The sequence below is a fragment of the Sarcophilus harrisii genome, chromosome 3 (genome assembly GCF_902635505.1).
Source record: "Sarcophilus harrisii chromosome 3, mSarHar1.11, whole genome shotgun sequence".
Classification (NCBI taxonomy): domain Eukaryota; kingdom Metazoa; phylum Chordata; class Mammalia; order Dasyuromorphia; family Dasyuridae; genus Sarcophilus; species Sarcophilus harrisii.
In genome coordinates this window covers 56,712,637-56,739,555 of record NC_045428.1, presented here as the reverse complement: position 1 = coordinate 56,739,555, position 26,919 = coordinate 56,712,637, and the positions used below count along the sequence as shown (strand labels likewise).

The 26,919-nt window shown below is 35.5% G+C and overlaps 1 protein-coding gene across 11 annotated transcripts in view; it reads right to left on the bottom strand.

The window, feature by feature from the left end:
• The window catches only part of DOCK10 (dedicator of cytokinesis 10), a 335,847-nt gene that overhangs the window by 200,893 nt on the left and 108,035 nt on the right, over positions 1 to 26,919 (bottom strand). Inside the window, exon 1 of one of the 11 annotated variants that reach the window (XM_031957957.1) lies at positions 8,532 to 8,844. The exons of 9 other annotated variants lie outside the window; for them this stretch is intronic. In XM_031957957.1, coding sequence (XP_031813817.1) covers positions 8,532 to 8,636 — 105 coding nt within the window. In that variant the 5' untranslated portion in view covers positions 8,637 to 8,844. Of the gene's footprint in view, positions 1 to 8,531; positions 8,845 to 26,919 lie in introns of those variants that run through there. One more of the 11 variants, XM_012546578.3, reaches the window with a different exon arrangement.

The following is a 26,919-nucleotide window of genomic DNA, read 5'->3' as shown; positions in this document are numbered from 1 at the left end:
TTTTCAATCCAAAATATCTTAGGGTAGGACACAATTAAACAATTGCTATATCTACTAGTAAAATAACAACATGTAATGTCCAGACTAGCTCTCTGAAGGATCTGGGGACCAGCCTTGATCTTAGGGGAGGAGTGCAGGAGGCAGGAGAGCCACTAGGAGGATGGTCAAAGATGGAATGTCTCATTTCCAGTCCTCTTAGTCCTTTAATACCTTGGTATGATTACATCATTACAGCACACTATGCATGTATGAACTAGAGAACCATTACATCACCATACTAAGTACTAAGTATATATGAACTAAAGAACCATCATCTTATAAATTCTGCTGAGTTAACACCTTGTTTTAAGTATCCTTGTTTCAAGTATACTCTAGAGTTTAGCCCTCTACAACAACAACCCCCTTTATTTTCTTTAAGTAAATATGAAAATGTTTAGAAGTCTTGATTTGTGTCAACTGGCACATTTCAAAGGTAGGTTTTCTAGCTCTAGAAAACTAGTCTTCATCAAGCAATGATGGATAGCTCTCATTCTGATTGATTCAACACTTTTATTTCAATTGTCTTCAAAAGACCATTATCTTTTGTTTTTGTAAGAATATTTATTGGATTTGCACAATTTAAGAATATTAATTTAAAGAATTCATCCTGGAGATCACTCCCACTCTGCATGGAAAATATCCTTTTCAGCTGACTCTTGTTTCACTCAATTTCGTTCTTCATAGTTGAAAGAGATCACAGTATCATTTGGTCCAACCTGTACCAGATAAGAATCTACCCTACAATAGAGGCAACATGTAGCCTTTGCTTGAAATCCTTTACTTATCTTCCCAAACACTGAAAATGAGTGAAAGTGCTATTTGAGTCCTTTAAATTCAATGTCTTGGATGAAAGCTCCTTACTTGATTCTAATTATGGATCTGGTTGGAGAGATCAATATGTTACTATTAAATTCATTTTCCACTTTTGAGTAGCTTGTCTATTTCTTGTCAAAATTAAGGTGAAAGGAACTACAAGGGAATGGATCTACATTCAATGTTTCCATTCCCATGATAGAGGGGTTAGATAAGGAAGTGGTATTATATTACTGTCTGAGCAGTTCTTGCATCATATGTATCATGAGACATAAGACACCCTTACCCAAATTGTATTCACTATGGAAATATATTCCCATTTTTAAAGTCACTTCTTTTCAACTAAGATACTGTTACCAACTGAGCTGGTAAAAATGTATGTAAGATAAAAGGAGTTGGAAAGAGTGATGAGAGAATATATTATTAAAGATTAATTTGTCACATTAGCTCCTCATCTGGGAGAAGGACCCTGAGGAAAGGAGAATTTTTTCTGGCAGTGAAAGATCTGATGCTTGCGATTCTTTCTAGACTTATGTAGCCCACTTTGAATTAGTTTATGAAGGTAAGGGTCAAAATATGGACACATCAAGAAAGTCCTTGGAGATGAGGACAGTACACTGTCATCTCCACTGGAGATGAGGAATGTCCATTACACAGGACACTGATCTGAATTAAAAATTTTAAGCTCTCTGCTCCAGTTTTCTTATCTGTAAAATGAGGGGATTATACTTCATGGAATTCTAGGTCTTTTCATCACTCCATCTATGATCCTTTCCATTCCTATTCTCCATTAAAAAAAATACAACACAAAATCTTCAAAAGATTCTATGATAAGCTCAATATATTATTTTCATTATCCTTTTCCCTTCTAGAAAAATCTGCCTGTCCCTACTTATCATTGGGCCTTCCTGTCCTTTCTCTTACTTCTCAACCTTTTGACTTTCTACTTTGCCTGAACTGAAAAAGCTCTCTCCAGAATTGGCAAGAATCTATTATCTGTTAGATCTAATGATCTTATCTTAGTCCTCTGGCTTGAATCAAAGAGTAGTACTCTTAAATACCACTGTCTTAGAAACTATTTTCTATGGACTTTGATGACACTTTTCTCCCTCAGTTCTCTTATCTATCTGATAGCTCCTTTTCATCTTCTTTTCTAGCTTATCATCCTTGGCACATCCTATAAATGTGAGTGTTCCCCAATGTTCTACTCTGGTCCTACTTCTCTTTTTCTATATTCTTTCTCTTGATAACCTCTCCACGGGTATAAAATTATCATCTTTATGCAGATGATTTTCAGATTGATTTATTCAGCCCCAAACAAAAGTTTGGATTAATCTAAGCTAAGATTCTACCCCATGATATTAACTATATATTGAATATTTCAAACTAGATTTCATGAAGATATATCAAAGTTAACATGTCTAAAAGAGAATATATCATCTTCCCTCTCTCGCTACAAACCTATCTTCCACTGAACCTACCTGTTGCTATTGAAGATCCTACTATCTTTTCAGCCTCCAAGTTTATAATTTTGATGTCATCTTCAATTCTTTTCATTCCTTTGCCCCATATATCCAATCAGTAGCTAAATCTATACCTGCTTTACCACCATTACTTGCATCTTCCTTTTCTCACTACTCTTAGTCCAGGCCCTTACCACTTTTTGCCTGAATTAGCGCAACTTCCTCTTCATTGGTCATTCTTTTCAAGTACCTTCCAATTTTAATCCATCTTCCACACAGTTTCTAAATAATTTTCCTTGAGCACAGGTTCCCATGTTAGCCTTATCATAAAGTGCTATCTGTCCTATATTTTATAGTTTAGTGGATATGGTCATGCTGTTCCTGAGACATGACACTCCATTTCTCATCTTCACTCCATATGCTTATAACAAATTCCTTCTTCCCCTCAGCTTCATAAAATCCTTTTCTTCAATATGCATCTCAAGAACCACCATTTTTCTACATGAACACTTTCTTGACCTTCTGACTGTAGTGGTTCACCTCCTAACTATCTTTCACATATTTAATGTGAACTGTTCTATTTTATTCCTTTTCACTATACTTTTATAAGCACTTGTTAAATGTAATAAATGTAAGCTCTCTGAGAGTATGGATTGTTTTCTTATCCATTTTTAGATGCCCAACAACCTAGCAAATAGTAGCCACTTAAAAATACTTATTGATTGATTAACCCCTTAATTCTACATTCTAATTTACCACTTTAATTGGTAAGGGCAGGATCTGGTAAGAGGTAATAGAGAAAGAATTGGAATATCCAAAGGAAAAAAAAAAGAATTTTAGATGAATCTGAAAACTGCCAATGAAGTAACCATCCCCATCTCCCAAGAGTATACTTTGAGTTTCTTAATTGGTCTCACCCACAGTCAACAGGGATGGATAAAGGATTCTCCTTGACGTTGCACTTTGTTTGGTTTTTGCAATTTTGCAATCATATCTTCCATAATGAGTCATTCAAAGCCAACCTACTAGCATGTATGAACTACACAGTGAAAAAGCTCAGAGTATATAATAAATATAGGTAAGCATATTAGATTATATATATATATATATCTCCATATTCAAAAGGTTAGTTTTGCCAAGATAAACAGATATCCCTTCTCTTTTGAGCTTAACTCCCAAGGCAGCCATTTCCCCCCACTCTTAGCCCAAGTTTTTGAGAAGAAACTGTATTCCAATTGGCTGTATTCAAATAACTACTGAATCACATGAAAATGTCATCTCAGCACCCGATAACTGGGTTTGATCTTATATATATTTTTAACATCTTAATATGTTTTATTTCTGTATTAAGGAAAATTTATTTGATCATAATTGACCCACTAGCATTTACTAAATGCCTATTACATTCAGTTAATTAAATGCCTACTTTTTAAAAAAAATTGTTCTTATTAAAGTCTTTTATTTTCAAAATATATGCATGCATTCACCCTTGAAAAACCTTATTTTCCAAATTTTTTCCCTCCCTCTCCTAGATGGCAAGTAATCCAATATATGTTAAACATGTGCAATTCTTCTATAAATTATATTCAATTTTTAAATTCTATTTTTTTCAAATTGTCATCCAATCCATCCAGTCTGCTGATCCTCCAACCCTTCTAGTTTTATAAAAACGACTTGCTCAGTTTCTCTTACTTCTTCAGTCCATTCTTCTGATCAATTTCATCCCTCCCTCATTCATGGCTTATCTTATTTAATATTTATTGTTTCATCACCTTATCAGGCCCAAAATACTATTACAATTTTTGTTTTCTATCAATCAACAAATCATCAACTAACATTTCAGAGTCCAAACTTACATTAGCAAATTTTGCTTTTTTATATTATGAAAGAATACAATTAGAGTATATAGACAAAAATCTCTGAGTTCTCTTTTAGTTTCAATATTTGAGAATGGAATGGAGAGGGGGAGGCTAGTTCCCACAAGATGAAAGAAAAGGAAAGTGAATTTATTGGCAGAAGTATAACGAGGCATTTTTTGCCTGGGTAAGATCCACAAAGTGTACTCTTACAAGGGAGATAAAAGGTAGATATCAGTATGTTAGGAAGCCAGACAGTGTTGGGGAAGGTATGTCATGATGGGCTGGAAAGGGGAAAAAGAGAAAAATTCACAATCTAGTAACTTATTTTTAATTCAATATGCTTATAAACTAGACTATGCTTTAATATTTCTATACTCACTCAAAAAGACTAGAAATGCTATTTTTAGTGCAAAGTCCTTGTCACCTGTAGTTAGAGATTTGGTGGGAAAAACAATGGTAGCACAACACAAGATGAAATATATGTCCATACACACATAAATATATATATATTTATATAATATATATATATATATATATATCCATTTAGTGGCTATGCACACAATATACAATTTTATTTCTTCTTTGAAGCACTGGCAAGATGTGTACTAGAGGAGAAAGGTAGAAATTTGAGTACCTCCAAGTTTCAAAATACTCTAAGATCCTTTAAATTAATGACTTCTAGGTATAACAACCTCATAAAGCATTGTATTTACATTTTTATGAAAATTTATTTAAAAATTTTGATGAATAAAGGTTTTGTAATTTATCAACTTATTTGATTTTGTCTTTTTTTTAAAAAATGAGGGTTAGGAATGACATATTCTATTTATTTGTTTTCAATATTGCAAATAACTAATGACTACTTCAACAAACAAAAAAAACAAAAAGAAATTATTAGTAAAAGATATTAAGGGAAGTCTTTCTAATGGATAATGTTACCAAGGGACTTTATTTTCCACAGCTCTCTTTTAACTGACTTTTAATGTAATTGATTTTCAATTGACTTGGCAAACCACTTGCTAAAGTAGATGAGTATACATATGATTTTCAGCATCACCTATGTGAAAATCAGATTACTGTAATAATAAACTCCCAAAGCAATGTGTTAAAACATGCCAACAGGGTAATATTTCTAAATGTAAAATGCTTATGAAGAAAGCAAAAGAGGCCAGATTGTTAAGGACATTTTATGAAGCATACAGGTATACTTGTTTAGTTTTAAAGCTCTCTTTGGGGGGAAGGGCACAATGGATGGAGGATCCTTGACAACCATGACTTGGCAGCAAAGCTTCTTATGAAATGAAGATTGGTTTTAGTGAGTGACTGATATTTGCAGTATGCAAGGTCTTACAAATGGCTGACTTGGAACAAGGACAACTTTGGTAAAAAATCAATATGGTTGTTTTTAAAAAAGGTATATACAGTATATCTATATATATATAGCATCTAAATAATGAATAATTTTTACAAAAATGCAACATGCAACAAACAACTGAAAGAAAATGTTTTTTATATGTGCATTTTTAGGTTGAGCAATCAGTTGCTAAAAATTCTGCCAACTGCCTAATTTCCATCTCTGACATATCCTAGGCCTGGCTCTTAAATCATTTAAGTTGCATCAAATTTATGCAAGCTCACGGAGGTCCATTCAGATATTAATGTCATTCAAAATGAACCAGTTTAGGTTTAGCTGCTCCAAAGAGTCCTGAGAGTCAGGCATTTATTTTAGCTTCCTTCTAGTACCAGAAATTCAAATGAGCTCATATAGATGAGGAAGAAACTTGGGTGTATTCTCTTTCCCCAAACTTACCCAGCCCTACTTCACAACTCAGCTTCTTGGATCAAGAAGCTACAAGACTTATAGCACAACACCAAAGACATATTCAGAACTGTACTTGGTACGGAAAACGACTAAAGTTTGGAATTGTATGTTGAGGGGTCAGTGCTTCATAGCCCAATGACTTTAATCATAGGATTCATCTAAATGAAAACTGCAACTATTTTTGCCACATACCTATACTTCCCAGATGTAATATGGAATTCTAATAATATTTATATAATGTTTATGTATTAACAATGCTCTCACATGCTATCTTAGTACTGGTAAGAGTCTGGTGAAATAGGTGGAGTAAACATTATTATTCTTATTATTGTTAATAATAATAATTGTCATTATTGATAATTCATCCCTATCATGCCTCAATACTTTAAGGATTTATGATTATCAAGGCAGAGAGTATATCTATCATTTACAAAATAAATCTTTGAGAAGAAGCTGACACACCCCTAATTAGTGTCATATAAAAATAGTGTCATATATAAAGCATATAAACCCAAGTTCCTGATTACAATGCCAACACACAAATCATTATATCAGTGGCTCCAAGGGGTTGAATGCATAAATTAAACTCACTGTATTATAAGTATAAAAAATAGAAATTATTATTAGGGGTAACAAGAACTGACATTTATTTAGTACCATATATCATATAAATTACTTTTCATAGATAATCTCAATTGATTCTGTCAAATAATTTCTAAGAGGCAAGAAAAGAATATATTTTATTTTTATTTTAACAAAGAAGGGGATGTTCTGTTTGGTACAAGTTGGACTAGTTGATCTCTGAGTTTGCTTCCAACTGAGATCTATGATTCTGAATAAATGAAATAACGAATTTTTCTGCCACTATCGTCTACCTTAGATTTACATAAAATAAATACATCTATAGCTCACTTACTGTTTGTCCATTCTCACAACCATGGGAATAAGGAAATCCAAATGGTCAGGTGTCTCAGAATCTCCAAACTCAACTCAGAAGAAAATGCCAAAGCAGTGATTCAAAGATTAACTTAAATTTCTATTTATATAGATTTAAAAGGACTCGAGTCATTATTATGCTGACAGAAAAAAAAAGAAACCAAAGCCCAAACACTAGACTTCCAATAGATAGGAAATAAGATGGAGCCATGATCACTGCCCATCTCAATTATAAAATATTGAGTGGAAGAGACAAAAATTTAAAGAATATGAAAACCAAGTTGAGGAATCCAACATTTTGGTTTTCCCCTAAGGACTAACTAGCTACCAAGGGAGCATCATGGCAGTATCTTCCTTTCCTTTGCTTTACCAAAAATGTGAATGTGTTTAGAAATGCAGTTACGATTACATCACTACTACCCCAGAAACAAGAAGGAAATACGGAATGGGGAGATTAGGGCACTTCTCTTAGGGCACTACTCCTGTGTTGTGGTTAAAAAATGGTCATCAGTCTTTTTTTTAACCTGATAGCCTGTAGTAGAGTTGAGACCATACATTTAAGAAACTGACTTATTCTTTAATAATAAACTTTCTATGCTCAAGACCATCCTGGGCATAAAATGTTATATTTATCATTTTAAAACCAAAATCAAGTTCTTAATTCTTTAGTTAGAAAGAACTAAAGAAAATTCACTACCGGATTAAGTTACTGAATGTTCTTCTACAAATGGTCTTTCATCTAAGCAATGAACCCTTAAACATGTTCTGGAAATTGGCTCAGACTTAACTGACAAATGTTTATAAGATACAAAAACCTTGAAGACTACATAAAAAGGAAAGGTTTATTGTTCTCTTTTTACCTTCTTGATGAGTATTTTTTAAAAGTAAAGTTAATTACCATTTATGAAGCTTTTCAGAAGAAAATTCTTAAAAAATGGAAATTTAATAGATATTATAGCTTTATCTGACACAAAGCAAAACATATAGCCTTTCAAATTTTCCAAAGGAAATCTAATTTCTATTGTCCCTTACTTTTCAGAAGACAGCTTAAAGTAAACTAAATCAAATACTTCTTTAGATTTTCTTTCTGGAGTAAGTTCTATAGGCATTCATAAAATAAATGACTCAATAAGAAGGTGAATTATCAGGTAAAATTTTAAAATAGCACAAAAATGTATCCTCTGGAATCAGAGATTACTTTTGATAAAATACTTCTGAAAAGAAAAATAATATTTGGATTTTAAAGTAAGTAGATATAAATTTCAAATGTATTCATGTTCTAAGAAAACATAATTTATCATCATGTATAAAGTTCTTTTCTTCTGTATGAATAAAATGTAAGAATCAACTTTGGAAAGGACACGCTTTCAAAAGAATACAAAAATAAAGCATATTTTATTTTTCATGAATCTTTTTCTGATCTATGGGAGTTTTTGCCAATTTTTCATGTCATAGCACCTGTTCTGAAGCTATCATTCACGGCACCAACTTGATTCTTTGCAATAATTCTTAAATAATCCTATAGATCACTCCAGAGAAGCTTTCTTAGCCCCCTCCCCATCACTGAAGAAAATATAGAAAAAAAATACAGATACATACAGAACTAAATCTGTGAATTTCCCCTTGATTTGTTCTCCTCATGGTTCGCCTCTTTTTCCACAAGTCACCAGGATCCTTTTTAAAAACTTTTACTCGAAAGCTCATTGTACCAGTGGAAATTTGAGCAGCCAAGTACCTAAAAATTCAGTTCTTTTAAAGGTTTCTTTTCAGAAGTTTCAACAGGCTGAACAAATCTTTCTTTACTGGTAGAAAGGGAAATGCACATGCTACATGAAGAGCAACTGAACAGAAAGGAAAAGTACCCATCAAAAGTCAGTTTCCTGTGAGTAACAGTCAGCTGGGAAGAAGCTAGTGCTTCTCCCTCCCTCTCTCTGTCCCTCCCTCCTTCTGTCCCTCCCTCCTTCTGTCCCTCCCTCCCTCTCTCTCTCTCTCTCTCTCTCTCTCTGTCTCTCTCTCTGTCTCTCTGTCTCTGTTTCTCTCTGTCTCTCTGTCTCTCTCTCTGTCTCTCTCTCTCTCTCTCTCTCACACACACACACACACACACACACACACACACACACACACACACACATATACTCACCCTAATCATCTGTTTGACTTAAAGAACAAGCAGCAGCATAAGATCCTATTCACCCTTGATGTTTTAGAGAACTGATCATAATTAAATAAAATATAATTTAAATACACACAAAGCATGATCAAGAAAATTTAATGGAAGATATGATTAAATGTCAAATTAATTCTATGTCTGCCACCAACTCAAACAATTATCACAATGGATAGAGTTCTGGTCCTGGAGTAATGGAAAGCTGAGTCTCAGATACTTGTTTTCCTTATGATCCTGGGCTAATAACAACCTCTGTTGGCTTCAGTTTTCTCATCTGTAAAAGGGGATTAATAATTTCACTTCCTCCCAGAGTTGCTGTGAGGATCAGATGGAGTCATATTTGTAAGGCAATTAGCACATCATATAGCACATGGCACTACATAAATGTTAGTAATTATTATTATCACGAATCATTTTTATTATATTTAAAGTCACAAGTCTGATGAACTCTGACTATAGGAGCATAGATTTAAAGCTAGAAGAGAAAGATGGATGGATAGATGCTCAGACAGATATAGATGTAGTCATCATCTATCTATTGAACCTATCTCTACATGATTTTCAAAGTATTTTTTAATTAAACATTTGTTTAAACAAATTAGATTAAAAGTATGGCCACTTTCTTTCCTCTCAATCTCTTCTTACCCTTTCACAATTTGGCTTTTGTTCTTACCATTACACTGACACTACTCTATTCAAAGTTACTAATGATCTCTTAGTTGCCAAATCCAATTAATTGTCTTTGCTCTATCCTATTTCTTTTTCAGCCTCTCTGTAGTCTTTGGCATCCCTGATCACTCTCTTCCCTTTAATGCTTTCTTCTCTCTAGGTTTTCAGGGCACCTCTCTTTCCTAGTCCTCCTCCTACCTCTTTGACAGTTTCTTCTCTATCCCCTTCACTGCATCTTCCTCCAAATCACACCCTTTAATCATATGTGTCACTCAGGATTGGATCCCGGGCTCTCTTCTCTTCATCTATATGATTTCACTTGATCTCATCAGTTCCTATGGATTTAATTGCGAAGTTTATGTTGATTCTCAGATCTATCTACTCTGCTCCAAACTCTCTGCTGAACTCTGTTCTTGCATTTCCAATTGCCTTTCAGCCATCTCATCATCATTCGACTCGTACATAGTATCAACCCAAGATTTGATTCCCGGACAATTCCGACTTCTAGAGGTAGACAATCGAGTAGTTCTTCCCATAGAACTTCCAATTCGAATGTTAATCTCATCAGAGGATGTACTCGATGTCCAGGAGACATATTAAATTAATATGTTCAAAATGTAACTTATTATCTTTCCCCATATATTCCCTATTGCTTTAGATAGGAATACCATATTCCCCACCCTTAGCCTCACAACCTAGAAGAAATCCTGGATTCCTTATTCTCTATATCCTATCAATTTCACCTTGTAGTATCTCTCAAATACTGCTTTCCTCTGACATTGCCTCTAGTGTAGACTGTCATCACTGCACATGTAGACCATTACCATAGTCTGATGCTGGATCTGCTTGTCTCAAATCGCTCCCTGTTCCAATCCATCCTCCATTTGTCATTTTCCTATAATGCAGGTTTGATTATGTCACCCCTCCGCATAATCAATGCCAGTTGACATCATAACAAAATGCAAAATTCTCTGTTTAGTATTCAAAGCCCTTTATAATGTATCCCCCTTCCTTTCCATTCCTGTTATACCTTGTTTACCATAATGTATTTGATGCAATGATACTAGTTTCTTGGCTATTCCCTAAAAAGATTTCTTTTTGGCTCTGGGGATTTTCTCTGGCACGTTCCATTCTTGGAATGTTTTCCCTCTTCTATTCTGTCTACTGACCTTGTTGGCTTCCTTCAAGTTCCAATTTAAATATTATCTTTTAATGGAAACATTTCTCCACCTCCCCTTAATTTTAGCACCTTATTTCTGTTCTTTATGACCTATTTGTTTTGTACACAATTTGCTTTGTATATATTTTTGTTTGCATACCCCCTCCCATTAGATTGGGAGCTCTTTGAGGGCAGGGATTATCTTTTGCATCTCTTCCACTTATCACATTCCCTGATAATGACTGAAATAAATCATATCACTAGAAGAATACTTGGAAAAAACAAAACAGGGGAGCTCTTTCAGAGAGGTGTGATAAAATACATTTTATAATTTTTTTTCAAATACTATTTAGCCTCCTCTAGTTCAACTTTGGGCAGAATTCATAATCCATTTTTAAAGTCCACCTCCAAAATAGACACTCTGTAATTTGTCCATTCTTCATCCATTTAGTTTTTCTTTTACCTTGGATTTTGAATGATTAGGATTATATTTAGGAGACTCGTTATGGGTACTGATCCAGTCAAAATAATAGCATCTGGAAACTAGCTAGAAGATTATCTGGAGGAATGAATCATAAATGGAGAATTCATTTTCAGGAAGAAGCCTCTTTGGTTAACATCTATCTCCCTGTTTTATGATTCAATTTTTATAATAATAACAAGAACTAGAGTTTTGTGGAACAAGAAACCTTGAATAATTATGGGATATGTTCTTTATATTAGAGGAAAGCCTTTTAAAGCTATTTTGTGCTCCTGACAAATCTTTTCTGTAGTCATAATGAGAACAAAAGAGCCTAAAATCTGCTTTAATTGATTAATTAAGCAACCAATTAATTAAGCAAACAATTTTCTTGCTAAATGGAGAAATGAAGCAGCCCAGGAAAATATCAATTTAAATTGTAAACTTCATTATAAAATTATATAGAAAATGGCAAAAATATAGAGGGTAGTATTGCTTCATAAGATTGCAAGGAATAATGGAAGAGGAAAAAAATATTAAAAAGAACTTGGTAAGAGATCTCACTAAATTAAGACATTCTAAGGACATAGGAACCTGTAACTGGCATAAGGACAGCAAACAGATGAAAAGTAGAAAAAAATCTGTAAATTCTGTAAAGCGTATGAGTTTTTTGTGGTTGATGACAGTGTTTTTTCCCTTCTTTGTTTCCCAGCATGCAATGTCAGGCACATAATAAGTGCATAATAAATGCTTGCTTACAGACTGATCTTTTTTCTTCCCTCAGATCTCATAGAGTATTTTGTTCTTCAATTCTCTAATGTACTTCTTTATAATATTCAATATTATAGTTATCTCTGCATATCTAAAAATATATGCTTAGGATAGTAGTATTTCTAAACTTTTGACCTTCTTAAAAACCCAACTCAAATTCCAACTTCTCCATTAATCCATCCCTGAGGATTTAGACATATATATTTCTTCTGTCTTTGAATTTATATAATACTTAATATGATAATTTCTCATTTGTCACTTAGAGTCAAAGAATGTTAGAGTCCCAATTCTCTCATTTTACAGATGGGGAAAATGGGATCTATAAAAGGGAAACTGATTATTTAAGGTCTCATGGATTTTAAATAATAAAGTCAGAATCTGAAACAATTTCATAGAATACTAGGTATAAGATCATAGATTTAAACTTATAGGGGACTTCAGAGGTCATTTGTTCAAGCTGTTCATTTTACAGATGAGGAAATCTGAGGCCTGATGGTTAAATGACTTGCTCAAAGTCATACATGTAGTAGAAGTCTGAGAGAGATTTTGAACCCAGATTATTTGACTTGAGAAGCCATGTTATTTTCATGACTGTATGATGCCTTTCCATGAAATATAAAGTGACTATGCTAAGTGATTTTTAAATAAGTATGTATATTATACCCTTATCTAAAATGAAGATCCCTTTAAATCTAGCATCATCTTTATACTATAGTAGTTGACATTGTTGAACATCTATTATTATGTACTCTCTTCCTTTAGTTAATACTCTGAGATTTTGATCTAGTATGTCTAGCCTTTCTCTTAAATATGGAGACCCTCTTCTGAGTAAGAAACACAATTTTAAATGAAAGAAACCACTGAAAATAAGTTCCCTTAAAGCTTTAGATATATAATTTTGTTAAGAGGAAGCAACTTATTGTAGTCAAGAAACTGCTTGATGGGGAGTCCAAAGAGCTGGGTTTTGAGAGCTGGGCTTGGCTTTGCCTCTTATTAATTGTGATTTGGGGAAAGCCACCCACGTTCCTAACTCTACGGTTCTCTATCTGGAAAACAGGAGTAATTATAATTGCTCTACAGAACTGTTGTGAAGATTTAATGAGATAATGTCTACAGAATACGTTGATACTCCAAGGGAAGTGTGACTTTTTATAATGTGTCTCTCCTTCCCTACTGGCCTTCAATTCATTTCTCCACCACAGTTTGTTTCCCCTGAAGATTTTCTCTTATAGCACTCAACTTCTCCTTTATGTGGATGACTCACTTCTCCCCTTGCTTAGCCACAGATCACTGCTTCCTTAAGAGCAGCTGAGGGATGCAGTTTAAGGCCAGGGATCCTGTTGCTAAGCAGCAGAACTATAGACATGTACAAGGGCTCCCTCCAACAGTAACTTGCACTTTCTCCATAAAGATATCCTTCAGTGATATTCATCAGAGACATATCTTGGCTATTTCCCTCTTTTTCTATAAACAGCACTGAATTCTGCAAGGAATGATATAGCACATATTTATTTTTGCGCTCCCCAATGAGGAAGCTAACTAAAATGGAAAGAAGGGAAAGTTCAGAAGAATTCTCTAGAGAGAAGGGATGTGGGAAAATCTGGAGCACTGACATACTAGGTTAAATGGGCTTTCCAGGCCTCATAATGGACTTAAAATTTTATTTTAAGTAGAAATGTGTATGCATGAGATGTTGTGAGAGAAACCATCCAAGAAAAAGAAGTCTTCTGGGAAAAAGGAATATAGGGAAAATGAAGAATGGACTGAGTTTGATACCTATTGAATGGATTGCAGTATTTGAGGATATAGGCAAATTAAAAACATGAATTACTAATAATAATCATTTTTACTATTAGAATTTTAAGATATGCAAAGCATTATATATATATATATATATATATATATATATATATATATATATTACCTCAACTGATCTTTAAAACAACCATATTTAGTAGGTATGTGTAGAAGGGTTTACCTTGGCTGCACAGTCAATCTTTTTCTTATCACTGTGACTTTAGACAGGTCTCATGCTGTTGAATGAAGCTGGGGAAAGTCAAAAAACTATTTTGATTGAGTCCACTACAAATTTATATAATGCCCATTGGAGCTTCACTGCAGTGAAGAGAGTTTTTTATTCTTCTTTAATCTGTTCACTAGCTCACTCACTACAGAAGATTTTTCAAAGCTTATCATCCCTTCTGAAATCTTCCTTCACTTTTTTCCTTCCACCCTTTCCGCTGAGAACCTTACCTAGTATTTTTATTGAAAAAAAATGGATACTATTTGTTAAGAATTTCCTCTTCTCCCAATCTCCTCATTTCACATTACTTTTGTCTTTCACTCCTATCTCCTTTTGCTGTCTCACATGAAGACATGTCCCTAAGCAAACTTCTCTACATGTAATGTGATCCTAGTCCATTTCATCTTTTCGACCAGATTACCCCCTTCTTTCCACCTTTACTGTCTCTCACTAATCTTCAATATTTTTTTCTACTGCCCATTTCCATACTGCCTACAAACATTCCTATCTTTCCTCAGTCTTCAAAAAACTCTACTTATTCTGCTCATCCCCTCTCACCACTAGTGAGCTATCACTTTTCCTCTTTTTGGTGGCGAAACTCAAGAAGGTAAACTAAAAGAGGCTCCTCCACCTTTCTTCTTAATCTCTTTTTACCTCTGTAGTATTCTTTTCATCCTTATCATTTAACTGAAACAACTCTCCCTAAAGTTACAAAATATCTTTTAACTGAATAATTTAATAGCCTTTTATTTATTCTCACTCTCTTCTCCCTCTACACTATTTCACCTGGTGATTTCATCAACTGCCATAGATTCAATTATCATCTGTATGCTGATGATTTTCAAATCTACTTATTTAACCCAAGCCTCTCTGCTGACCTCCAGCCTCACATCTCCAACTGCCTGTGGACCATTTTAAACTAGATGTCTAATAGAATCTTAAACTCATGTGTTCAAAACTGAATTCATTATCTTCCTCAAAAAACTCTCCCATCTTCCTAATCTCCCTACACAAGGGTATTAACCATTTCCCTAGTCTCCCCCCGAGGGCTCACAATTTTAGTATCATCTTTGATTCCTCACTCACTCTCACTTCCCAGATCCAATCAGTTTTCAATTTCTGTCACTTCTACCTTTGTACCTTTGTATATGCTGCCTTTTCTCCTTGATACTCCCACCATTATTGTTCAAATCCTCATCAGCTCACACCTGGATTACTGCAATAGATTTCCACTTGGTTTCTCTGCCTTAAGACTCTTCCCAAAGCAGTCCATCATTTATTTGGTCACCAAAGGGATTTCCCTTCATTATAGGATTGATCATCCATTACTTTTGGACCTCCATTCAATAAATTTCAGTATCACCCTATTACCTACCCCTAAAAACTGTTTGGATTTTTAAAACTTTTCATATGTGCTCCTCATCCTACTTTTCCAATCTTATACCCTTCTCCCTTTGGGGTACTGTTAGATTCAATAATGCTCTTAGTCATCCCCACTTCCTGCAATGAGCCTTTCCTAATGCTTAATTTCAGTCTCTTCTCTCTTTAGAGTATCTATAATTATATATATATATATATATATATATATATATATATATATATGTGTGTGTGTGTGTGTGTGTGTGCGTGTGTGTATACACACACACACGCACATCATTTCCTCCATTATACTGTGAATTCCTTTAGAACAGGGACTTTTTTTTTTAAACCTATCTTTGCTAAAATCTAAAGGGCAGCTAGGTGGAGAAGTGGATACAGTGCAGAATCTAGAGTTAGAATAGTTCCTCTTCCGGAGTTCAAATCTGGTTTTAGATATTCAGTAGCTGGGTGACTTTGGGCAAGTCACTTTTTTCCATATGCCTCAGTTTCCTCATCTATCCCATGAGTTGGAGAAGGAATAGCAAACTACTCCAGTATTTTTGCTTAGAAAACCACAAATGGGGAAATGGGGTCATAAAGAATGAGACATGGTTTAAAAATGACCAAAAACTCAAAACTGGCCTCAAATACTTACTTAGATGTGTAATCCTGAAAAATCACTTAACCTCTGATTATCTTAGTTTCCTCAACTTTAAAATAGGTAAAAAAAATCTACCTCATAGAGTCAAATTTATGTATGTGTGTGTGTACATATATAATATACACATATATACATAAAAGATTTTGTAAATTTTAAAAATCTTATATAATATAAATATTATCTATTCAACCATATTTAAAAAGGAAGAAAAGTAAGCAAAACAAAGAGGGAAGGATTTATTGTGGAAAGAGTAGGAGGAAGAGAGATAAGGAAGGAACTCACAGAACTCAAGGGAGGAGAAAGTTTTTTTTTTTTTTTAATCATATCAGTGTCTCGACACAGGGGTTCTCAAACTTTTTAAATAGGGGGCCAATTCACTGTCCCTCAAACTGTTGGAGGGCTGGACTATAGTAAAAACAAAAACTTAGTTTTGTGGGCCTTTAAATAAAGAAACTTCATAGCCCTGGAGAGGGGGATAAACATCCTCGGCTGGCCCATTTGTCCCACAGGCTGTAGTTTGAGGACCCCTGGATAGTGATGAGAACAAGGGAGTTTTAGAAGATAGATAAAAGGTTAAAAATCTTGAAATCAGGAGTCTGGGCTTCCCAGAATCCGAGTAATGGTCAAGAAGTTTGCATTTTTTGGTAGCTAGAAGTCTGAAAGCTGGCAAATCAGTCAAGATTGATAAGAGGAAGGAGATGTCAGAGATCAAGCAGGATCCTAAAATCAGGAAAGTCAAGGAGATCAGACAATGGTGCTAGCATTCAGAGCACAGTTGTAAAGCCAATTTTGTGGTTGTGTGTTGTTTCTTTTACTCTCTGTCAGAGTAAGGACTGGTGGCTGAGGTTGGGTGAACCCAGGTTCCCAGTCATGGGAAATATATATACTTTGATTTTGATTTCAGAAGGTCTAGGAAAGCTGGGATTACAAGGAAGCTTTTATAAACAGGATAGTTGGTTGTACTGAAAGATACATAGACATGAAAAAAGAAAGTAGATTGGACTTAGGCAATTTGAAAACCAAACCGTTGTCAATGGAGTGGTGGCCAGAAATCAGTGAGTTAGAGACTGAGTGGGAGCACAGAAAATTAAGAAAGCATATTTAATTTCAGGAAATGTGGCAATGAAAGAAAAGAGGAAGATGGGATAACTAGGAGACAGGAAGGTCTAAGCAAGAATCTCACCTCCCTTTGGCCACTCTACTACCAAATCTACAAAAATAGATGGAAAAAATTAAAAAAACATAAAAACAAATCTGAAAGTAAAATCTTTAAAAGGTCAATGCAACATCAAGCCATGCAAGCTTTATTACTATATGATACAAATTGTCTGTGACTCTTCCTAAGTAGAGGGTGGATTCTATGTGGTTTCTCTTTTTTTCTCTTATTGTGGCTTCATGAATATTAATGAGTTACAGAATTAAAATTTTGAAAGGAAAAAAAAATGCAAAAAATTGGTTTCTTTAGGTTTACCATATCACTTGCTTATATCCCTTCTCTTCATTTTCACAGGTACAATGAGCTTAAATCCCTATTATCTCTCCTCAGGACTATCACAATATCCTCCCAATTGATCTTTCTGCCTTGTTACCACTTCATTCCATTCTCTTACTCCAAAGTGTCAAAGGGAGTGTACTTAGATACAGAGCTGAAGCTATCACACCAAAGAACAAGCTCTGGGGTATCCCTCTTATTTTCAGGATTAAATATGAACTTTCTTTGACTTTAAAAATTTGTCAGGATCTGGTCCCATTCTATTTTTCTGGCCAGATTGTACTTTAACCCCCTCACCACACTCTGTATAAACTGGCCTTCTTCCTGCTCCTTGTACAAGATATATCATTTCCTGTTTCCTGTGACTTTATTCTAACTCTCGGTCAAAGCTGAATACTCTGCTTTCCCACTTCTTACTTTAGGTGCCTCCTTTAACTCAAGCAACAATTTCTGCATAAGACCTTTCCTAGACTCCCCAGGTGCTAGTGCCTTCTCTTACATAGTCACTTTGTATCTGTTTTATATTTATCACTATACATGTATAGGTTTTTGTTGTTGTTCATTTGTTTTCGGTTGTATCCAACTCTTCATGACCTCATTTGGGGTTTTCTTGGCAAAAATACTGGAGAGGTTTACCATTTCCCTCTCTAGCTCATTTTATTGATGAGGAAAGAGAGGTACACAGGATTAAGTGACTTGCCCAGGGTCACACAGTTGGTAAGTGTATAAGGTAGCATTTCAGTTTTGGAAGATGAGTCTTCCTAACCGGAAGTTCAGCACTTTGACAATCTATGAACTGCATCACCAATAAGCCCCATACATGGATATTATCTCCCTCTTCAGAATGTAAATATTTTGTGATTAGGGATTTCACCTTTTTTTTTTGTCTTTGCATCTTAAATCCAACTCATTTGCCTGTCATGACATCATTACCCTGATATCATAATTCCCTTAGAGAATGAAGGACCAAAAAAACCAGCATCCCTAATGTCCTAGCACAGTGCCTGGTATATAGCAAGTTAAAAAAAAATTAATAGTATCTCCTTTTTAAAAAAACTTTTTATTTTCAAAACATATGCATGGATAATTTTTCAACATTAACCCCTGTAAAACCTTGTGTTCCAATTCCCCCTTTCCCCATCCCCTCCCCTAGATGGCAAATAATCCACATTAACATGGTAGAAATATATTTTAAATCCAACATATGCACACATATTTAAACAATTATCTTGCTGCACAAGAAAAATCAAATCACAGGAAAAAATGATAAAGAAATTAAAATACAAGCAAACAACAATAAAAAGCGTGAAAATGCTATGTTGTAAATCACACTCAGTTCCTACAATCCTCTCTCTCTTCATCACAAGATCATTGGAACTAGATTGAATCATCTCATTGATGAAGAGAGCTACCTCCATCAGAATTGATCATTGAATAATCTTGTTGTTACTGTGTACAGATCGCCTGATTTTGTTCATTTCACTTAGCATCAGTTCATGTTATAATAAATTCTTAACAAAATCTTATTGATTGATCGGTTCCTTTATTGACAAATCTTAAATAGTTTTGGATATGTCACCACTTCATTCTTCTCCTGAAGGAGTTAGACTGGCAGATGAATGGGGGAGTGGATGGGTATGGGGATTTCTTGAAGAATGTACAGATATTCTTCTCCTAACAATATAGAAGTTTGGGGTAAACTTTTTTCCAGCCAATACTAAAGATCCAGTTCAATATGATTTTAGATACTCTTTTAATTGGCTGCAAAACCATAAGAACTGATGAGTCAGGAACTGCTAAACTGGAAAGGGGTGACCCACTTCTTTATTACATCTTTCCTTTCTGGTTGCAAAAAGGTATGGCTACTTTGAGCAGCTTTATTGAAAGCCAAGACTACCTGAACCTCCATCCATCTATGGAAGCTGTGAGCACATAACCATTTCCATTTTTATCTTTGTTCTTTCTTGATTTTAGGCAAATGAATATCTGGATCAGGGAGAATCACTAGATTGTTTAAGCCAAACCCAAAATATCATGTTAAAGAAATTAGCCTGGACTTGAATTCTGAAGACTGAGATTCATACTAAGTACTAAGTATACTTAGAGACTTAATAACTGTGTCCTTCATTCTTGCAGAGAACCAAAACAACATCACTATGTTAGAGTTGAATTATAGTGTGTCTGATTGTGGTTGATCAGACTCATACAAGCTCAGAATTCTCTGCCACAGGTGATACACAAAGTAGTCCCTATGAACCTTTGGGATGGACCCTCTTACTTTGGGCATCTCATTTTTTTCTGAGCTAATTCAAGTTTGCTTTGTTGATAGAGCATAGCACCTTCTCTGATGAATGCATACCACACCGGATGGTCCTCTACCAGTGTCTTAGAGACTTAATGCTAAGGTAGCTAATGATTAAGAGAAATCCATTTAATTTATCTGAGACTCATTTTCTTCATGGGTAAAACAGAGATGCTAATGGAGGTGGATAGGTCCACAAAACATGCAATTAATCAACATTAAGTATCTACAACATGCTACAAACTGTATTAAGCATGTCACAAATACCATTTTCTTTTGATCCTTCCCACAATCCTGTGAGGCAGTGCTATTATTACCCACATTTTAATAGAACTTGCTTGAGGCAGACAGGGATTAAGTGACTTGCCCAGAGTGACACAGCTAACCAGTGCTTAAGATTGGATTTGAAATAAAAAGTCCATAACTCTATCCCCTGTGCCACCTAGATAGTATAATAACTCTTGTACTCTGATTTTATGAGGTCGTTTTGGAAAAAAAGCAATAGTGAAATATCTCAAGCCATTTACTGCAGTCTACTTTCTCACTCTACTTTAATTTATATTACTCCATTCCATGTACTCCATATCCAGATTATTTGGTTTATGCTATGACCTCCAAATATGTTGTACACTCTCCTAACTTTTTGTCTTTCCTTGCCCTATTCCCTATACTTGGAATGATCTTAGTATCCCCACTTTGCTATTCAATTTTTTCCTATCCTTTAAAATGTAACCCAAGTCCTCTACCCTTCACAAGTTTTCCCTGATTCTGTCTTCCTTGTAAGCTTTGTATGTCACATTTTTTTAACCTTTCTAGTGCACTTATTATGTACTACTGTTAAATATAACTATTTGTGGTTGGGGTTTCATTTACTGACACCAGACTGAGTTAATCAACAAGTATTTATCAAGCATTTACATTGCCAGGCTCTATGGTAAGTATGAGAACACAAATACAAGCAAAGAAAATTCCTGCCCTTAAGATGCTTAAATTCTAACGGGGAAGACACTTCACAAAAAACCCCAAAAAGTCAGAGGAAGGGGAGAAGGTATCCAGTGTGGGAATAAAGGTGAGGTCCATAGGAGTGCCGACTAGTGAGAAATAAAGAAATGGCTGGCCTAGATGCCCTTGTTAAATGGAGGTTCTAGGAGGATCCCTTCAATTAAAAGGAAGGGCCAAAACAAGGACACCAATACACTGTTGGTGGAATTGTGAATACATCCAACCATTCTGGAGAGCAATTTGGAACTATGCTCAAAAAGTTATCAACCTGTGCATACCCTTTGATCCAGCAGTGTCACTACTGGGCCTATATACCAAAGAGATACTAAAGAAGGGAAAGGGACCTGTATGTGCAAGAATGTTTGTGGCAGCCCTGTTTGTAGTGGCTAGAAACTGGAAAATGAATGGATGTCCATCAATTGGAGAATGGTTGGGCAAATTGTGGTATATGAATGTTATGGAATATTATTGTTCTGTAAGAAATGACCAGCAGGATGAATACAGAGAAGCTTGGAGAGACTTACATGAACTGATGCTGAGTGAAATGAGCAGAACCAGGAGATCATTATATACTTCAACAATGATACTGTATGAGGATGTATTCTGATGGAAGGGGATTTCTTCGACAAAAAGAAGATCTAACTCAGTTTCAATTGATCAGTGATAGACAAAAGCAGCTACACCCAAAGAAAGAACACTGGGAAATGAATGTAAACTGTTTGCATTTTTGTTTTTCTTCCCTGGTTATTTATACCTTCTGAATCCAATTCTTCCTGTGCAACAAGAGAACTGTTTGGTTCTGCACACATATATTGTACCTAGGATATACTACGACATATTTAACATGTATAGGACTGCTTGCCATCTGGGGGAGGGGGTGGAGGGAGGGAGAGGAAAAGTCGGAACAGAAGTGAGTGTAAGGGATAATGTTGTAAAAAATTACCCAGGTATGGGTTCTGTCAATAAAAAGTTATAATTTTAAAAAAAGTCCCATGGTGCTTTGAACTGTTTGGACAACATATCAAATATTGTGTTCAACTCTAGGTATCACATTTTAAGTTGGAATACCAATAATTTCAATTGTATCAATAAAACAGATTTAGAAATGTAAAAAAAAGGAGGGGCCCCAGGAACAGAGGGTATTTCCAAGATATGAGTTCCAGGATTTAAGTGCTGTTCCAGGATTTAGGCTCCATGAGGACCAGGTCTTATTCTCAGAGTAAGGTATACTGTAAGAGACCTAAGAATAATGGGAGAATTGTTTACCTAACAAGTTGTTGAGACTCAGGAAGTGAGACATTCTATTTATGTTGGGATATACAGGTAAATAGGAAGTGCAGTTTATATTCAATTTAGCAAACATCTGTTAAATGCCAGATATAGTGTAGAACACTATCCTAATCTTGAGGGGAAGAAAGACACAAAGTTTAAAGTTAGTTTCCGCATTCAGGAATTTTGAGTTTAGTATAAAAGTTTGTGGGCCTGCCCCCTAAAACAACATTGCCCTTTGTGGGGGAGAGTGAAGATGGAAGGGTTTAGCTCAGAGGACATGTATCAGTGATGAGATCCTAGGTCACCAGTTGGGGTTGGCAGAGAAAGCCTGAAGTACTCTTTGTGATATGGGAGCCACCTGCCAGTGACTGCTGGAGGTCTAACTCAGACCTGTAGAATGGATTTCTTCATGTGAAAGGATGATGATGATGATACAAGGAGACTGAGAAGTGGTTGTGTTCTCTGATCTCTCTTCTCTTCCCATTTGCCTCCAATTTATTTCATTCCCAATCTACAAGGAACATCTAAGTTAGTAAAGGCTGCTTTGCAACTCCTTCAAGTATGATTTGCAGCTGTGGAGGCTCTTGGTGAATTAACCTGCCCCTTCACTTAGGGATGGTCCTTAACATTCCTGAAGCAAGCATAGAAGGGCACTGATGGGGATCAGCTCAGCCTTACAGTTGTCCCTGTCAAGGTCTTGGGTAATTCTACCTTATGATATCCAATCAGAAAGTCAAGTTATGATGTTAAACTCCTGAGGTTAAATTTCCCCTAAAATCTGTCCATGATTTATGCCATCTTTGCTGAAACACAAGCATTCTGTATGATTGGGTCTTCTCATTGCCATCCATATGCTTCATAGTGTCTTTTCTCTCATCTCCTCCCCTAAGCTTCATGGTGTCTTTCTCCTTCTTAGAGCTAACTCTTTTGGTTCAGCAGTTTACTCCTCTATGGATTTAGCCTACCATTTAATGGCATATTCCCAATTCATGGTATATGCCCTTTCTCTTGGTTGATTGTGAGTTCCTCTAGGGAACTTGTCTTTTCCATTGTTAATTGTTTAAACTTCTTTTCTTGCCAACTCTTTGCTCACACAAATCTATTTCATGTTTATCATCCTGGAATCTATATTTACCTTTTCTTTTTGTCCTTAACCTCTCATCAAAAAGAAAAATACCTTCTGACAAAGAGAAAGGCAATTATGAAATCATCACATGACCAAACCCCCAAATTCCATGCAAGTGGCTTACCTCAAACTCATCATTTGGTGGGCCTGCATCAATCTCATCATTTGTTGTCTATCTCAATCTTATCAGCACTTTGCAGGGGAAACCTAAGGGATTTGGTGGCAGAACTCTTAAATTCAAATCCTATCTCTTCTACTCAATATCTATTTGGACAAGTCATTTAACTTTTCTATGCCTCAGTTTTTCCAACTACAAAAATAAAATTGGTGGTCAAGATAATTTATAAGGTTCCTTCTATCTCTAACAAGTCATAGGTTGTTATCAGAAAAATACCTTGAGATCCTGTGTGTTTTCTTAAAGAATCTCAATGTGCTTAGCCATTCAGTTTCTTATTATAGCCCCTGGGAAATGGGGAAACGTAATTTGGGGGGTTAGTTCTTTTCTAAGTTCTTGTTTTCATATTTAGTCAGATTGTTTTCAAATCAGTATTTCAAGACAATTCTCTATAGCCTCGAGGTTGAGCAAATTTTATTTTCCTTTATAGTCAAAGATGCAAAGTGACAGCAGCTAAATTGTATACTTTATAATCTATCTCTCCTTTCTCCAAGGTTGTGTTTATTCTGCATTTTGGGGGTTTATCTTGGTCTGTCACAAAATGCTAATCCCCAAAATGTTACTAACTTCAAAGTCAGTTTCTCTCTCTCTCTCTCTCTCTCTCTCTCTCTCTCTCTCTCTTCCCTCAACAAGGATAGAATAAGTTCCATGGCAAAAGAGGCTGTTCCATTTTTTGCCTTTTGATACTTAATGCCTACCAAAGTCTGGTATATGGCAAATGCTTGCTTAATCATTGCTTCTTGAATTAAAAGACAGGTAAGAACCCCAAATCATATAAGCTAAATTTTTATGACTTATCACTCCTCCCCCAGTATCCATCCTACCCCCTAAAAATCCAGATAGCCTACTTATACTCTCCCCCCCATTGAATGTTGCTAATTTCTAACATGTTACAATGTTACACAAATATACAATGTACCCAGTAACATCAGATTTAATTATCCACAGGTTCCTGAGCCATCTAGTAGAAAAAAAATCCTCAAAGGCTCTCTGGTTCAGGGGCAGATGGTTCAATACCACCAATTAAACTGAAAGGAGAATAACATAAGTACAGGTACCCTGGAGGGCAGTCTTGGAGGAAGGGAGAAGAAAGAAAATAATAATTAGTGCCATTAGGATCTACTCTTCAGCATCCAATGCCAGGACCATGATTTTCTCCTTCAGGCTGCTAGCTGGCATTGCTTCTGCTCCACACTCCAAACTCTGGTGATGGCTGGAATTACTTCTGCCTAAAACAAGGAATGGTTATTGCCCTCCTGCAGTCATCCCAACTGCTAATTACCTGGCTTTCAATATGACTGTCACTCATAGTAGGCAATCAGAGGCATGAATACCCTGAAAATGCATTATATTCACTGGCCCATGCTAGGTGGAAATAAACTTTTCAACTAGGACATTTTCTTGGCAATTTTGGTTCTTTCAGGTAATGTGAGTTCAGGCAAAGCATCCCCTACATCTCTGAAGTCTGCCTTTTTGTCCACAAAAGACAATATGTCCTTGCTTGTATTCTGCATTGAAGCATTGATGATCCCATTAGGGTAGTTGGATGTTCAGGAAACCTGTCATTTAAATGTCACATCCCAACACCCCAGCCAATTGTCCTTTGCTGGATGATCATCCTGCTATTTTATGGGCATCCTTTGGAAGCCAGACCTGCAACTAACCCTTCCTCTAATGGCGTCATTACACTGGTGTGCTTCTGCTGCTTTGAAGAGCCCCTAGCTAGAGACAGGGGGAGGCAAACATGATACTTTAAACAGGCATATGTCTAGTGCCCTTAGCTCTGAAATGGGATAATAAGGCAGGATTGTTTGCTTTTCATTTGAATACTTCCTTATGTTCTGTCTAAGAAATATGATTAGATTGTCTTTATTTATCAGTGTATACACTAGTAACATCCAATCACTTTGCTCTATGGATACATTTGAAAAACAAATAAAATGCTTGCTTTTTGCTCTACTAAAGAGGTCAGTGCTCAATTTTATCAAGAGGCAGGGTAACACATGGTGATAATAATAATAGTTGTTGTTGTTAAGTGATTCAGTTGCTTCTGACTCCTGATAACCCTGTGGACTAGAGAATGGCCAATCCTGTCCATGGGATTTTCTTGGCAAAAGTGCTAGAGTGGTTTGTCATTTCCTTCTCCAATTATAAAAATAGCTAACATTTATAACGTCTTTACTATGTGCCAGGCATCATGTTAAGCACTTTACAGATATTATCTCTTTTCATCCTTTTAACAACCATGTGAGGTAGGTGTTATTATGATCCCCATTTTACAGTTGTGGCCACAAAGTCTCACAGCTAGTAAGAGTCTGAAGCAGGATCCAAAATCAATTCTTCAGACTTCAGGTCCAGCACACAATCCACTGAGCCACCTGTCCGCTAGCTTCCCAGAGTTTATGGATTTTAGTGGAAGAATGCGACCATATGATCATGAATCTTTGAAATAATCTATTTCATTTTACAATTAAGAATTTTGAGACTGAAAGAAATTCATTAATAAAGAAGGACATTATATTAGTAGAAGTATGTTTCATGAACTAGAATGTCATTCATTTGGCACTGGCTCCTTGAAAGCAGCAGATGTGAGTACAAGATCTGGCCCCACTTCTTTTGAGGTCATGGGATATTGTAGTTCATAATCCCATAGAACCACAAGGAGATTACTGGCACAAAATCAATGAGTTAATGGTCATAAAAAACATGGCAACTCCCATGATGAAATCTAATCTCTTGTCCTCAATCAATTAATTTACCACTAGATAATAAGAATCTACTATGCATCAAGAGCGGTGTTTGGTAGTGGGAATGTAAAGACAAAAATTAAATAATGTCTGACCTTAAGGAACTTATATTCTAATGGGAAGAAACAGAATGAATATATATGAGGATATACAGAATATAGGTAAAAATAAGACAGATTTTAGGGAGACACTGGCAGCTAAGAGGAACTAGGAAAAGTTCCAAGTTAGGAGCTAGTGTTAGAGATGAGCTTTGAAGGGAAACAAGGATTCTACTAGAGCCACAAATTAAGGATGATGTATATTCTACACTTAGGAAACACTGTGTGCTATTTTAGCTCTGAGTATGATCATTATCTGTCCACAAGATCTATCTCTTCTCTCTGACTTTTATCTTTCTCTTTAAATATACATACATACAAGTATACATACTGATCAGTGATATACATATACACCCACATACAGTAATTGGCAAACTATAGGGCTGTACTTCTGGTTTTTCTTTTGGGAAACAAGATTTTTTTCTCCTGTCTACTTGTTTTTTCATTGAAATAGTTGGCCAGTTTTTGTTACATTACCATGGATGTAGCTAAGATGGCTTTGTA